Genomic DNA, 15,950 nt, shown 5'->3' with positions numbered 1-15,950 from the left:
CCTTTTGTGAATTAGCCTTCAAAACATGGAACTAGCCTACCGGTCACAATAAAGTATCACAATAATTTGAAAATCTTTAAAATATTTTTAAAAAATATTGACTGACAGCAAAGAGGTTAATAAAATTGAATAAAAGTCTAGCTGCTAAATGTATTTTAGATGGCAATTTCAAAATAGTCCTGGAAACAAAAGATGAGTAGATAAATCTCTCCACTTGATCTTGAATGATGAATGGGAATTTTTGAGATATTACTTGTAGCTAAGTTTTATCTTCACTGTAAATCAGAAATTACTATTAAATGCTATTAATTCACTTAGAGTTGACTTAACACTGTTGTTGAGTTTCAAAATTTTATTTATTGTAACTTCAAAGGTGGCTGCTTTCATTTAGAAAATGGCACATTCTATGATAGTATATATTGTGGTTTTAGAGAAGGTACATTAGAATACTCCTTTCCTGCAGAGATATCTAGAAATAGCTAATGCTATACAGATAAGCAAGAAATAATGATACTGCAACAGCTGTTAGGAGATTTGTGAGAGAACATTGATACATGTGATTAAGTGGATGAAGTGAGCGAGTCATTGTCTAAAGGCTGAAATTCTCTTTTTAGAATTTATCTAATCCATGTTTTATGAGAAATTTTTTGGTTTTTTTTTAAATTCTACTCATATTTTTGGCAGGGGTCCTATGAACAACACAGTTCTTCTGGAGAAAATTAAGGTGTGCATAGAGTCCTTACGAAAAGAAAGAGATGTCTTAACCCACTTGAAAACTCAGCAAGAAAGTTTAGCTCAGCATTTAACGTGCATGGATAAAGTGTTAACTGAAAGCCAGATGAGGCAACTGGAGCAGTGGTGGCAACACATGGAACAAACAGTGCAAAAGAAACACGATCAAGTTGTGGCAGAAATCGATGAATATAACCTTCTTATGAATAAAGCACAGGATATTCAGAGACTGATACAACAACAGCATTTACAAGCAGAGCTATATTCCTCAGGCAAAGGAAAAGCCAAATACCCTGTACTTTGGACCACAGAGCTACAGGATATTAAACAGAGTCTTTCTCTATTAAAAAGAAGGATTGAACTGCAGATGAAAAGAATTTGGAGTGATCAGGAGAAGGTAGCTTTGGAGAACTCTGTACATGATTTGCAGAGCAAATTGGAAGGATTATCAGCGGAACAAGCTCCTCAAGAGGATATTCAGATCATTGGTCCCGCTCTTGCGAAAGACGAAATGATGAAGAGGCTGAAAGAAAACATATCATGGATCAAGGATTCGCTATCCTCTCTCGATCAGAAAGCAGCACTTTTCCCCAGCAATGTTAAATCACAGATCAGAAATTGTCAGCTTATCAATACGGAAGTTCTAAACAGAGAGCCCGTGATTGCATCACTGGATTATGGGCTCCAGCACATTGCTCCCAACTTGAAGCCAGAGGAGATCTCTGACATGACCTTCCTTTTACAAGCATTGCAGAATTCTTACAAGGCTCTGGTGTTGAAATTGGCTCAAAGATTACAGTACCTAGAGCTCCAGCTGGAGGAAAGGCAAAGGCTTCTTGCAGAAGTAGAAAAAGTTCACTGTCAGCTTCGAAATGCTGAGAAGCTTTCCAGCCCTGACGTGAACCAAACCAGCACATGCTCAGAATTAATCGATCAACAGGCCATTTTAAAGCAGATTTTAAAGGACATACAGGAAATAGAAGGGCTTATCTCATCCCACTGTAAAGAGAGTCAGGTCACAGCTGGGGAGCTGAGTCTGTCCGAACAGCTGTTTTTGACTGATCAATTAAGAAATCTGAAGAACAGAGCACGGAAGACACAGAGGCAAATTCAGAGTAAGCTTGATGAATTAGAAAAAAAGATAGCTGTCTACAGAGAGTTTGCTGAAGGAATAACTTCATTGCAGAAAGATCTTAATGATCTACAGGACGATGAAATGAACCTGGAAGAAGAGGAGTTATTAGGTGCCAAGCGGGAAGTGAAGGATAAATGCAAAGCATTTAAAGAAAAAATGTTAGCTTTCCAATCCAATTTGTCACAAATAATAAAGTACAAAGAAATTTTTGAATGCCTAGGTCTAAAATGGGACTCACTGCAGCTGGATGAATTGCAAACTACATTTTTTAAAATTAAAAATAGAATAAAAGAGAAGACAATACGTTTTGATAATGTTGTTAGGGAATGTGAAAAGATTCAAGCATTGCTAAATGAAATCCAGACTGTGACATCCACTGTAAGAAAAGAAGCTTGCATCCTAAAAGATAGCCCTAGCTCTTCTCCTGCTGAGAATCTTATATCTGCACAGATTCTATTTCAGACAGTTCAACAGATCTTGTACTTAACCCAGGAGGTAGCAAATCAAATAAACAAAAATGAAGGCTTTGATACAGCATTCAAAGAATCTAAGAAGAAAGAAATAGAGAGCCTAGAGAAAGACATTGAGGAATTGAATCAGTTTCTTCAAAACCTGGTCTCTGGTCTCCAGTGTGTAAACAAGGAAGTTATCCAGAATGAAATAGAACATATATTCCACTTCATAGAGCATATTCAATTAAAGCTCCAGCAGCCACTTATGACAGACATAAAAATCATGCAATATGAAAAGATGCGATGGGAAGCAATTCAGAATATGATGCAAGCAAAGTTTTCTGCTATTAAATGTATAAAGGGAAAAGAGAAGGAAAATCAAGAACAAAAATCTTTTGCTGCTGTTAAAGAAGCAAAACTAGAGGCGCTGCAAGATTATGAAATACAACTGAAGACAGACATTGCTGCCCGTGTTGTAAGTATATTTAATAAAAGTTATGTATGGCTATATGTATTTTCTCACTAATTAGATTAGATGCCTGTGACTATAGTGCTTATATTTTCTTTATATCCTCCTTTTATTCTAGTAGAGTTGTCCCATCATCATCTCTACATTGGTGGAAATGATGGGAATCATGATTAGAAAGTAAAGATACAAAGACGTTAGTTGTATTGAGTTTGATTATAATCAAGCAGTGCAGATTATCCAAAGAAAAGAATGGTAAAGGGAAGAAAGGAAGAGGGTGTGTTGAAACATTAAGCTGAAGAAGAGACTAAGTGCAGTTGTGCTGGGATTATTCTTGAATCTGAGTTTATGTAATTTTTTCAGTACTGACAGTGATAAAGAAAACCAGAAATCCTCATTTCAGCTATAAAGAAAAAGCTTGCCAGTTGGGAATGATCAAGGAGAGTAATGCACAGGTCAAACCAATGTGAATCATAGAATCATAGAATAGTTAGGGTTGGAAGGGACCTTCAAGATCCCCTAGTTCCAACCCCCCTGCCATGGGCAGGGACACCTCCCACTAGATCAGGCTGCCCAGTAGATCAAGAAATATGAGGTAGTAGTAGCTACCAACGGGTGAAGTACTCAGCACCCCTGATGTATGGTCCTGTATATGGTCCTGCTGCCAGAGTTCCTGGTTTGCTGTACTTGATCTTCACTGCTTCAGTAGTGTGGAGAAATCTAAGAGCTGGCAAAATTACCTATCATTCTTCCTATAAATACATATGAGAAGAGGGTTTAGGAAGAAGTAGCTTGGCAAGTCGTAGTGGAGACATCCCCTGGAGCAGGTTATAACATTGATATGTGAGCTTTCCTTGTCTGAACAGGACGTATACTGCCGTGTGCATAACGGATCTTAGGGCTCTTGTCCTGTCATCTTTCTCTCTGGACTTTTGCAGTATTGGCAATTCCTTCATAACCTCTTTTCCTACGGTCAAAGGCAATCAATCCAAAAGTTAAAACCCTACCCTGTGACCATCTAGGTAGCAGAGTGCATTTGCCATGGTCGTCCTCCATCTTCTCAAGCCAGTTCTGGGAGCACTGGTCTCAAAGACAACCAGGTGTGAAATTCTTGAGAGACCATCTGGTGATCCAGAGGAGCACAGAGGTCTTTCTTGACTGTTCCTTTGTTTTAACACTTTCAGAGTGCCCTGGAAGAGGCATGTAAGACTTGTGAGCTTTATACCGAGGCTGTTCAGAAAGCTGCCATGTTCCTTGAGGACTATGAAGCTCGAGTCAAGTCTGCCAAAGCAGAGCTCAGTAGCTCAGAGGAGGTCTGTCAGACTGCACAATGGAAACAAGAAGAGTTCAACTCTGCAAAGGCTAACATAGAAACCCTGTACTCCAAGCTGAAAAGCCTAGTGAAACCAGAAGACAACATATGTCTGGAAAATACTTTAACAGAATTAGCCAATAAGAGTTTGGCCTTAAGGAAAAAGGCTCAAAGAAAGGAAGCTGATGAACAAAGGTAAGTTTAAGAGATCTTCCTAGATTTTACTCCCTATTGTTAGAAATTTGACTGACAGTAAATGCAACGTCGCTTCTGCTCTGTTAGAAACAGGTAATTCAGCAGAAAGAACTGTAAGCATTTCTGTTGGTCCCAGTTGTGACTGTAATGGCAGGGAAATTACCAGACAATAAACATACAGCTAGTAATTTACAATGGACTAATTTTTAGTATGTTCCAAAAAGTATGTATGGGGCTCGACTGAGTGTCATATGGTGCCAGAATCAGAAGAAAGCACATTTCCACAATCTCTAGTTCAATGCTGGTGCAGGTTTTCAGAGGGGCCCTAATTCGCGTCCTCCATAGGCTGTTTTGATGGCTTGCAAAAGTAAAGACCGAGCAAGATACTGGCCATATTTTCTTTCCCTGAAATATGGGTACAGAAGAGATCTGAAGGGCCATCAAACAGTTGTACAGGAAAAGTCTGGGAGAATAAAGTAAAGGATTTTTAAATTGCTTGCTCGTGATCCATTCCTTCTGGTTCTATTGGCCTTAAAATCTGCTTTTGTAATAAAAAAAATTGGATTAATTTAAAGGCTTTGGTGATAGAGAAGAGATGATAAAATATAGAAATAAGAAATTAGAAATATACAGACCACACAATATAGAGACAAATAGAATGTATGTTACAAACTGGAAACTAATTTTTGGGAATGTCTGAGGAGGGTGGAGACAGATCAAGACATACAATTCTTTTGAGTAGCTCCATGGCTGACACATGGATATAGACTCCCATGTTTCTTTTCCTCTGGGGCATTTGTGCCTACATCTCTAAAATACCTCAGATATCAGATGTGAAATGTATAACAAATGCTAGTTCAACATAACCTGCAAAATGGTAAGATTTTTTTTTCCTTTATCCTAATAAGCATTATGGTTGAAGAGAGGAGCAACCACAACAAATTTTAGTTGGTCTACTAATTGTTTCCTACAGGTATTTTGAAAAATACAAAAGCTACACAGAAACCAAAGATAAGGTGTGTGATAACCTTAACAAACTGGAAAAGATGCTTAAACAGTCTTTGTCTCAAATACCAACGTCTTATAAAGAAGCTTTGGAGCACTTAGAAGAAAGCAAGGTAAGATAGGCTCTGTAGAACTTGAAAAGCTCATGCAAAACTATGATGTAGCAGCTATGCACACTGATGTCGTAGTAGAAAGGAGTGAAATTCTTAATCCTTTATCTATAAATATCGAAAACCACAGAATGTATTTATATGCCTATAGAAAGGCCAGATTATAATAGGCCATGTAAACTGAGTACATCTTATTGCTGTAGAAATCAAATATTATCTGTGCTTAATAGTGCTGCATTTCTGTTCAGATCCCTCATGCTGCTTTGCAGGACCCGGGCTGATCAGATTTCTGACACTGCTGTTGGTTTTCCTTAGAAGTGAAAATCAGAGCATTTCCAGTTTCCCCAATCCAGGACTTTTGCTGCCTCCACACCAGCCCTCTGCTATAATCAACCTCTTTGCTGCCTTCTCTTTTAGTACTCGTATTACAGGCTTGTTATTTTATATATCTGTAACTCCTGCTCATTTCTCTTCCCTTCCAAATGACAAGAATGAAGTAAGAACAACCTAATTGCCTGCGTGTACTGTTCTTCTGTTTCGTTTTGTTTGGCTTATTTAACCGATCTTTCTTTGCTGTCTTAGCCAACAGAATTCTCTCATTACAATCATATTTAAGCAGCTCAGTGAAGTGATTGCCATGTTATTAGAGGATCCTAATAGTGTCACTGAATGCTTCATTAATACTTCTGACTGTATTGTTTTATTTATTTCCTTGTTTATTTTCCCTGTAAGATTTTAGTCTCCAACATTGACTTGGCTGAAGATGATCTTGTGAAGCTGAGACAGGTCTCTGGAGAGCTGATGCGACTGTGCAAGAGGAGGGACAGGGCACTGGGCAGGATTGTAGCAGTGCTGTGGGAAAACTGGCTGGGTTTGCTTGAGGCAGCGAAAGGGCTGGAAATTACCTGTGAAGAATTAAAGCAGGAATGGAAGTTCATCAATGAAGAGGTGAGCTAATCAAGAAGCTGTAAGTTCTGGGGAATGTGGTAGGGACAAAGCCCTCAGTAAAATGGCATGTAAAAGGCTGAGATCAGGGTAGAACATTGTTTCCCACCCACTGATCAGCCAGTTTTTCCCAGTCTTCCTTGAACCTGGGATGAAAAATGGTGGGGATGTTTACGGTCCAAATTCTCTGAACCCAGAACATTTCTGGAGCAAACTCAAATGTTTTGGCCCACTTCAGAGATTCAAGCTCTCTGGCTATGTAATTCCCAGTACTTAGTGATGTGTAAATGAATAATGTAAGTTAAGGTGGTGGAATAAAGAAGCACTTTATCTCATACTTTGATATGCTGTTTACTTAGCTGGAACGAGAAACAATAATTCTTGATAAGCTTCAGGAGGAACAGCCAGAAAGTCTTAAAGAAAAAGAAAAGGCAACCAGAGAGGAACTGGTGGAGTTACTAGATTTTTTGAACTCATTTGAGGAAAATATCAGCCAGCAAGAGCTCCTCTTACTCTTACTTCTTCACCGAATAAGAAACATCCTGAATACATCCGAAGATTCTGAGGCAGAAGCTGCCCTTCCTGCCTTACGTGAGATAAAGGCAATGCAGGATCGCTGTAAAAAGTAAGTGGTGTGAATGTCTACTGAAGATATGACATAGGACTACTTATAAGCACAGAGCACTTTATTGGGTATTAAAGAATATATGCTGCAATGCACTTAGAAAGAAAGAGAATGCCCTACTGGGTCAGACCGATACTTCAGATAACCCATCTGCTGCCTCCAGCGTGGGCATTGGGAGGTAATAGGGAGGAGATCTGAGCCTGGCCATATTGCATGTAGGCTGCAATTTGTGTTCAAATGTAGAAGGAATCAGAAGGTATGATAGTCAATTTTGGAGGCTCCAAGCTCTTGTGGACTTCAATGAGGTGTTTGGGTCTTCCACTCTTATGAAAAGCAGACCTTGTTCTTTTTGCAACAGTGCAACTTTTGCCTTAGTAAATTAATGGCACTGTTTAAAATTTGCCTCAAATATTTTAGCAAATCTGTGATTGTACTCGCCCTTCTCCATGCCTGCTTTTTGACAGGAAGTCTTTGTGAACATTTTTTGCTCTGCCAGCGTTTTTAGGACTCTGAGAAACTGTTTGCTGTTTAAATATGCACTCTATCTGACTTGGTCTACCAAACACATTTTGTTTAACAACATCTGAAGACTCATTTTTGAAGAAACTGAGACAATGAAGGGCAGAATCTCAGAGATTTAGTTACAGAAACTAGTGTTAAAATACAGGTTCTGGATATATATTTTAAAAAGATCTGTATTAAGCACACTCTTTGATTACTCCTTGTTAGTGCAGAGTTTAAGACTTAATATGTTCTTGCTGGAAATCTCTCATAGGTTGTATGAAAAGACTCAAGAGCATAAGGATTCTGTACAAGCTGAGATTCGAGAGAGGAATAAGATCACTGAAGAATTAAGTGCTGTAACAAACGCATTACAGAATGCTGCATCTCTGTTATTACAAGATGCTACTGGAAAAGCAGGACAACTGGAGGTAGGTAATGGCTCTGTTATAGTGTGGGGACATTCAGAATACGTTCTTTTTTATGCTGGGGTTTGAATTTGCTCTAAATCAAATTAGTGCCAATCTGTTACATTCTTGGATGTTCTTTGCTGCTTCTGGTTGGAGGTCCCAACCATGTATTTTCTTTAGAAAGCGGATGCTTAAAGCTGGCAAAGACCTAGGAAAAGTACAGAAGCCAAAGACCATGGTGGCAGATAGGAGCATTTTCCTAGGGGTTAGAATGAGAGAGAAATGTTAACTGTATCTTGAGGAATTCCTGAAAAATGAACCAGCATTACTGTGGTGAAACCTTGTGGATTTGCCTCAAAGGGCTGTTTTTTTATTTAAAATTATTTAGAATTAGCATTTAGACTTGGGCACTGCTCTTTTGCTTCTTTGTATCTGGGAGGAAATGTTGCCATTGCAGGTGTGTGATGCCTACTCTTCTCCCTCATATCCAAACTGTGCTACTCTGAAACACCTAAAACTCTCCTAAAAGTCAGTTTAGACCTGGTTCCTGTTCCTGATGGAATCAGCACAAGCAAATATTAGCAGCAGTGCCATCAAGTGATTTCTTTGTAGCAGTACGTCACAGTGGGACTGTTCATTTTCAGACAATTCAGCTGAAAGGTTTGAAAAATTCTGTAATTTTACCTAACGCAAAAAATCTGCAGGACAACTTCATCCCTACTTCCAAAGAATCATAGAATAGTTTGGATTGGAAGGGACCTTAAAGATCATCTAGTTCCAACCCCCCTGCAATGGGTGGGCACATCCCACTGGCTCAGGCTGCCCAAGACCCATCCAACCTGGCCTTGAACACCTCCAGGGGTGGGACAGCCACAGCTTCCCTGGGCAACCTGTGCCAGTGCCTCACCACTCATGGTTTAGAAATTCCTCCTAATGTCTAGTCTAAATCTGCCCCTCTCCAGTTTGTACTCATATATAAAGAAAAGCTGATTTCTTTAGAATCCATAGTATTATCCAGGAACCCATTGTGTTTATTGAATGGAAATGCCTGTTTCACCTCCAGATCACAAGTCTAGGTTAGTTAAGTGGCAAAATTAGTTTTAACTCACTAGCATAGATGAGTATGCAAATGGGTAGTGATATCATCTAGTTCCCTGGGAAGAAAACTGGGACATGTGCAACAGGCATCTGCTTTCCAGCTAAATACTCTGTGAAATATGACTGTGCATTTATGTAGAGAAACCAATTTGCAGAGACGTGCTTTGTTTGGAGAATAATATTGTAAGTGATTCTTTCAAATTCAAGTCAGGGACTCTATAAACTCCCGTAAATGTTGGCACAGTCTTAACTGGGCCATTTGACACCACCAACCTTCTTTCTGGTAGAATGAGGAACACAGCTGTTTCATGGGTTTGATTTTTTTTAATATCAGACCAGTTGTTGTGGGATGACAGGAAATAAATCAGTCTTAAGGCTCGCGTTTCTCTTCTCTGCACTGTGTTTGTGTAAGGGAAAAGATTCCCAAGTGAAGACTAGGAGTTAATGGATTATCATTACCCCTGACTGAAGAAGAAAGGGATGTTAATATTAATGGCTTATCGTAGGAGCTTTAGGTCATTTTCCCCAGTAACCTGAATTAACATTTGAGTTTCTCAGACAGCTGAGCATTGGGAAAAAGAACCATAAAGCAAACAAACAGAATTTTCCAACTTGAAATTCTAGAAAAACCTTCAAAACAAACAAGTTTTTTCATTCTTTCTGCAAGAGGACTTGGGATAGGATTTTATTTCTAGGCCACAGGCTGTGGACAGCTGTTCAGGTTTCTTTTCTCTCATAAAAGCCACATTCTTCCTTCAGAAGTGGAAACTACTGTTTCAAAAGGGCCCTCTGTGCCGCTCTGCATAATTGCCTGAAAGCAGACACTTCAGCTTGAAACCTGCTGCTTTTTGTGGTCTTTGTGTTGTTTATAACAATGAAGGAGTGAACGTTGGCTATTAAATGCCTTCTAAAGAGAAAATGCACTTCTAGGAAAAGAGAGAGCACAAAGGTTAACATTTAATCATAGGAGCACTTCAAGCGGTTGCATTGCTATACCTCTAAATAAACATCAGTATGTCAGTTACCTGACATCGAGTAGTGTTAAGTTTAATTCTAACAGGTGGAAAAGCATCTTTTGATTGAATGAGTGAGTATTTCTCAAGGTTAGTCTGCTTGCAGAGGTAGTCAGTTAGGTTTGATACCACAAAAGCAACTTTTCCAAACCATAATCATGGTAGGAAATATAAAACATGATATGTATGTATGTGGATATATACACATGTATGTACACACAAGTGCACGTGCTCTCAGTAAAAGCTGGGTAAAGCCACTGAAGTTATTCTTAATTTTTATAGGAGGTTCAGAGTGTGATTGATAAAGAAAGTCAAACTTTAAAGGCTATAAAAGAGAAACTTCAGATCAAGTATGCTGAAATGCCTACACTAGTTCCTGCAGAGATTGAAACACAGTTGGAGGACTGCAAGAAAGTATTGGAAGACCTGGAAGAGAAGGTAACTGTTGATGTAATTTTCGTGTTTACTTTTTTTGTAATGTGTAAGGAAGTACAGCGAGATTTCATGAATTTTGTAACTATAGATTTCAACTTGAAACGTTTATTATTTTCATTTGCATTTTCCTCTCAGTGTAAACATACGTGTGAGGAAAGATTCCTCATCTTAACTGTCTCTGTTTAGAATAACCTTATTGTAAGCAGTGTGGATATAATATTTTTCCTTAATAGAGGACATGCAGAACCACTGGCAATAAAGTCTTAGATGTGATATGGATCTTGTCTTCTATCCAGTCTGGTTCTTAGACTGAACCAGTAGTCAAAGGTGATTGGAAAGTTTGTGTTGCTGAACTGAGAAGATATTTTTGAAACTGAGTTAAAAGAGGACTTTGAAACTGGATTTTTTTTATCCAATTTACACAAATTGTAGGTTATCACAGCATGGTTCTTTGTACCACCCCTTGGGAGGTGGTTGCATTCCTTTAAAAGCAGACAGGGAATTTAAATAACTAAATAACATTGCCTTGGCTTTTTGCAATGTTGTCTATCTACAGTGGGTATAAACAGGTAACTGAAAGCAAAATTAGAAGACAGTGGAGTAATACTGTAAGTTTGGGGTCAGATTTTAGCCTGGTATAATTATAGTAATTTTTTTTTTTATTTGTATTACTTTTAAAAACAAAAAAAAATCTTTCATTTATCTTATTTCAGAAATAATAATGGTTAATGCTAATTTTAAAGGCTAAATCTCAGTAAAGCTGATAAAACTTCTAAGCTTAATGAAGCGATTTTGAAATCCAGTTACTTGTTAGTGTCTATCAGATTATTCATTCATTTTATGTTTCATTTAATATTTAGAGATGTACTCATTACAGCTTATTAGTTTTAATTCGGTTAACTTTGTAGTTTCTATTTCAAAATTTCTTTAGAACCAAAAACTGGGTAGGAGAGAGAAGGAGAAGGGAAGTAAAACAGTATTTGTGGTTGGGGGGGGTTATTGTTCACTACTTCATTTGCTGAGATAAAACATTATCCCAATACACACATTACGTTGGAATGAGATAGATGGTCCTAGAAACTAAATAACATTTGCTTTTCACATTTAGGTACTGAAAAACAATATAAACTACCTTGGATTTTTTTTTTAAATGCACTTAGGAAACAAAATAAATCCAAGTGGAACTGGAGATCAGTTTAATTACATACTAGGAGGGACTGGCATATGTTAAATATAATTAACTTGTCATATTTTGAGAGCATTATGCTTTCTTCTAAATCTGCTAACCTAAAAATAAAAACAAATTGTACTTTTGATGCCATGCGCTTTTATGTGAAACATGTAATAAATTTTTCCCCATAGGAAGTCTTGAAATTAAAATCCTGCCCTACCAATGACCAGAACATTGATGGATGCAGCTTTTCTTTTTTTCTGAGGAAAGATAGGAAGTCAGTGCTTGGCCTGCTTTCACATTTCCAGCTGTGTCACATCATTCATACGTGATTCACATCTGTGTTTGGAAAGTGGCACTGGAAACATCAGTAATTTTTCATGTTTGGTATATTTCAAAATAGTAGTAATGGTCAAGTGTTTAGTGATTACACTCCGAGTTCCTTTTTCCAAGGAGTCTTAGGCGCTAAGTAGAGACTGGACTTCATAGTTCTTTGTACAAGGATGAGTGTTTGAGTGGAGCACAGTAGGTCTTTTCACTATATATTTATTTTGATTAGTGCAATTTTATCAATGCAAGTGCATTATTCTATTGGTCTGACGCTATATGTTGGAATCTATAAATAATAAAATAAAGAAATAAAAATAGATAAATAATTCATTAACTAAATAATGATCTCAATTAGTCTTCCACATAGAGTATTTCAATATAAGGAGCTTCAAACCCAAATAATTACTAAATTAGAAATCCTTTGCATCAATGCAGCATAAAGCTCTCTCTGCCTTGTAAATCCTAGAGCTGAAGCACACAGTTTACCATGATTTAGCAGTTTCTTAGTGTGTGGCTGACCCTAACAGCCAGCGTGTTTTATTAAGAAAATCTGTCACTTTGGGCTAAAAGCAAGGACTTTCTCACTGCCTGCACTTCATTTGGTCTGTAAGATCTTGGTACCTTACTGTGTCGCTTGGTTCTGTGCTCAGACAATTGCTCAGCTATAGTTTACTTGAGAGTGTTTTTCGCTTTACATCGAAAACCAGGCCCTCCAGTGGACGGATTTTTCATTTCTGTGGAGTTCAGCAGGATAAAATTAAGTTCCACGTACTTTATGGGCCTCAGAGTTTCTTATTTTAGTAAATACATCTCTAAATTTATATTTGGAAAATCACTGTATGTTGATGCGCTTCCATATTCCCGTATTTCATACACGATGTATTTCATACATCAGCTGAGACATAAAGGTGTCATCCTGGGTTTCTTACAGCACAAATCAAAATGTGACCTTCTCCCCAATGCAATGTGATTTGCCTCTGTTACATACAGGTTAGAACAGTGGCAGCTGAAGGGAAGCACCCAGGGAGCTGCAGCATGTTGCACTTTGTTTCTTCATGGATGGCCTTTCTCGACCAGTCTTTTTGAAGTGAGAGGAAATTATTGAACGACGTGTAAAGATTGAACTCTTGTTAATACTCCTCCCTGCAAATGTAATTCTATTCCTGTGCTTTTAAGTGGTTCATCAAGGGAAACATAAAAAAAAGAATTGGGATATTTTTGGTGAGGTGGTGCACAGAAGCAAGCAGGTCTTTGCAATCTCCAATTTCGTTTTCTCTTTACTCTGACAGGTTAGCTTTGAAATCTTGCAGAGCTCTCCTCAGTATGTGCTGAAAAGCAAAGCAGAAAATATTAACAATGGCCTCCAAGCTATTGAAAAGATGTTACAACAGAAGAGTGAAAACATTGCAAAAGCCAAAGAAGTTCAGAAGGTAAACTTGCCAAAGAATTTTTGGGGGTGTTAACAGACTTTTGGTTGTTTCTACAGAGCCTGGTTTAGCAGGAGCATAAAATAGACCTCCATTCATTTTATGTCTGTAAAAGGAGAACTACAAGCACGCATTTAGCTGGTGAATATTTACCAATTCTTTCTCACAGGAAAATACATGATTTTTTCAACTGTGAATCACATCGGCAGATGCAAAGTGTTCTGTTACAGAATCACAGAATCACCAGGTTGGAAAGGACCCACTGGATCATCGAGTCCAACCATTCCTAACACTCCCTAAACCATGTTCTTGTCATATCCGTTCTGAAATCTTTTCAATTCCACATGCCTGCATGAAGACCGAACAACTCTGCTGTTGTATTTGAGCCTGACCTTATATTTCATTTCCCCTCTCTCCACGTGCAGCAAATCTGGGATATGCTGGACCTTTGGCATTACAAACTCAATGAGCTGGATGCGGAAGTGCATGATATAGTAGAGCGGGATTCCTGCCACGCACAGGAGTTGATGGATATCTTAATGACCCCCCTTCAGCAGTACCAACAGGTCTCACGACTTGCTGAGCGCAGAACTGCCATTTTAAACAAGGTAGATGCAAATGCAGGAGTTTTAGAAAAATCACATCTTATAAAAACCAAAATGAAGGCTTTGCATAAAACATCACGTAGGACTGTCAAATGAGTAAAAATGCTTGCTGGAAGTGCATTGGCTTATTGTAGCTAAGAGTTTCTGGGGTGGCAAACACCACCTCCAGCTGTTGGTAGGGGTTAGCATGGGGTATTCATGCCCCTGGATGAGTGGTGAGTTCATTCTCTATGACTCTGCTAATGGGCTATCTATTAAAGTAACATTGCCATATAAATTGAAATAATGCCCTCATGGAATGTAAGCATGTAAGCCACAAAATTTCTTTTGACTAGAGGAGATAACTTGAAATCATGGAACTGTTTCAGAAAAATTATAATCTTGATTTTTGCCGTGCTTATTTAACTGACTGATGAAAATGCATCGCATTTTCATTTAATCTTCTCTATAATGCATTTACCCTATACTATAAATTCATTTGTACCTTTTTGTAAAAATCCTGTCATTTCCTAGGCTGCCAACAAGATGGAAGAATATGATGAACTCGTGAAGAATGTCAAAGTTTGGATAGAAAACACCAAGTGCTTGCTAAGAGCAGATGCTCAAAATGACTCTGCAAAAAGCTTACGCAAATACACTGATGAACTTCAGGTAAGTATTAAGGCAGATATATGGTCTTGTTAGAACTAGTTGCTCTGTACAAATACAAATTTGCATTGCTAAGTCTTACTGACAATAAGTTACTGTTCTCAGTAAACCTTTCAAGTGCAAAATAGTTATAGTTGACACTCATGAGATATAGATAACTACTTTTTGGTGTTGGACATACCTGTCTTGTGAAAGTGTTGAACTGTAGTACTTCTATCTTCCAGAAATGCACGATTACCTTCTGTTACCCTACTCTGTGGCTATAATAATTTTTTAGTGCCATGGTTATTCTTGCTGTACTGTGTGTATGCGATCTAAAAAGGGTAAAGTGCTATTTTGATGTCTGTGTGTTTGATGGAAAATGGTTAGATGTCACTTTGAAGTGAGCTGTGGTTTGGAAGGCAGTTCTCACTGTATCTTGAAGGTAATACCTATTTATAATTTCAAGAATATAATGTTTGTAGTATTACAAGGAAGATTGGGACCAGGTAAGTGCCAAGAGGATTTCTGGCAGTTTCATGCTTGAAATTCATTTTTTTTCTATTCATCCACTTCTTGGCTTAGAAAGAGAGAAATTTGGTGCTCTGAACATAGATTTTTATATAAAAACTAAAAAAATTCCTTACAAGAAGTAGCTGACTGTTCTGGACTGATGTGTTACAGAGCATGTAGCCACAACAGGGAGCTTGTGATTTCCAAAATCTGTGAATTTTCAGGCTGATGTGCAGAAAACTCTTATCAGGTGTCTTCTTGAGGTACTTGGGATGAGCCTAACTGTGGCGCAGGAGATGGAGAAGGATCTTCTCTAGTATCTCATGTCTTTTTTTTGGGCATGGGTTTGAAGTCTTCCTTTTCATGCCTTTTGTCATGCTCATGTAGACTTACTTCGTCTAACAGAGTCCCTTAAAATCATGGCATCAGCCTCTTAGTTTCCTGCCTGCAGGATGAAACAGTTTGGTTCCCTTAGGAGTGAAGCATTAGTCTAAGCATTTGGGAATATATTCAGTGGTCAGTGACATATAGGAAATAAAATGTGATTCCTTCTGGTCCTACCCTCTGTGAAACTTTTAAGTTCACCATTGATGGATCAAACTAAACTCTTATTTTGTCTTCAGATGGCTTTGGAAGACTCGGAGCAAAAGCAAAATCTTTTGCACAGTGTTTACTTGGAGCTGGAAGAACTAACACCAATCTTTGAAACAGACAATATAATGCAACAGCTAAATGAAATAGATGATCAAGTAGCAACTTTACAACATGAGATAGCAGAGATTCTTCCACAGATCCAGCATGTGGCTGATGTAAGTTTGGGTCATCCATAAGTGCCTTTTATCA

At 38.1% G+C, this 15,950-nt stretch overlaps 1 protein-coding gene across 1 annotated transcript in view; it reads left to right on the top strand.

Annotated features, from left to right (window-relative positions):
• The window catches only part of SYNE2 (spectrin repeat containing nuclear envelope protein 2), a 154,919-nt gene that overhangs the window by 55,785 nt on the left and 83,184 nt on the right, over nt 1–15,950 (top strand). Inside the window, exons 49-59 of the mRNA XM_054066775.1 lie at nt 685–2,794; nt 3,970–4,292; nt 5,266–5,410; nt 6,140–6,355; nt 6,712–6,977; nt 7,753–7,909; nt 10,282–10,437; nt 13,225–13,365; nt 13,788–13,970; nt 14,481–14,618; nt 15,731–15,916. Coding sequence (XP_053922750.1) covers nt 685–2,794; nt 3,970–4,292; nt 5,266–5,410; nt 6,140–6,355; nt 6,712–6,977; nt 7,753–7,909; nt 10,282–10,437; nt 13,225–13,365; nt 13,788–13,970; nt 14,481–14,618; nt 15,731–15,916 — 4,021 coding nt within the window. The remainder of the gene's footprint in view (nt 1–684; nt 2,795–3,969; nt 4,293–5,265; nt 5,411–6,139; nt 6,356–6,711; nt 6,978–7,752; nt 7,910–10,281; nt 10,438–13,224; nt 13,366–13,787; nt 13,971–14,480; nt 14,619–15,730; nt 15,917–15,950) is intronic.

The sequence above is a fragment of the Cuculus canorus genome, chromosome 5, assembly GCF_017976375.1.
Source record: "Cuculus canorus isolate bCucCan1 chromosome 5, bCucCan1.pri, whole genome shotgun sequence".
Lineage (NCBI taxonomy): Eukaryota > Metazoa > Chordata > Aves > Cuculiformes > Cuculidae > Cuculus > Cuculus canorus.
This window is presented reverse-complemented; position numbering and strand designations above follow the sequence as displayed.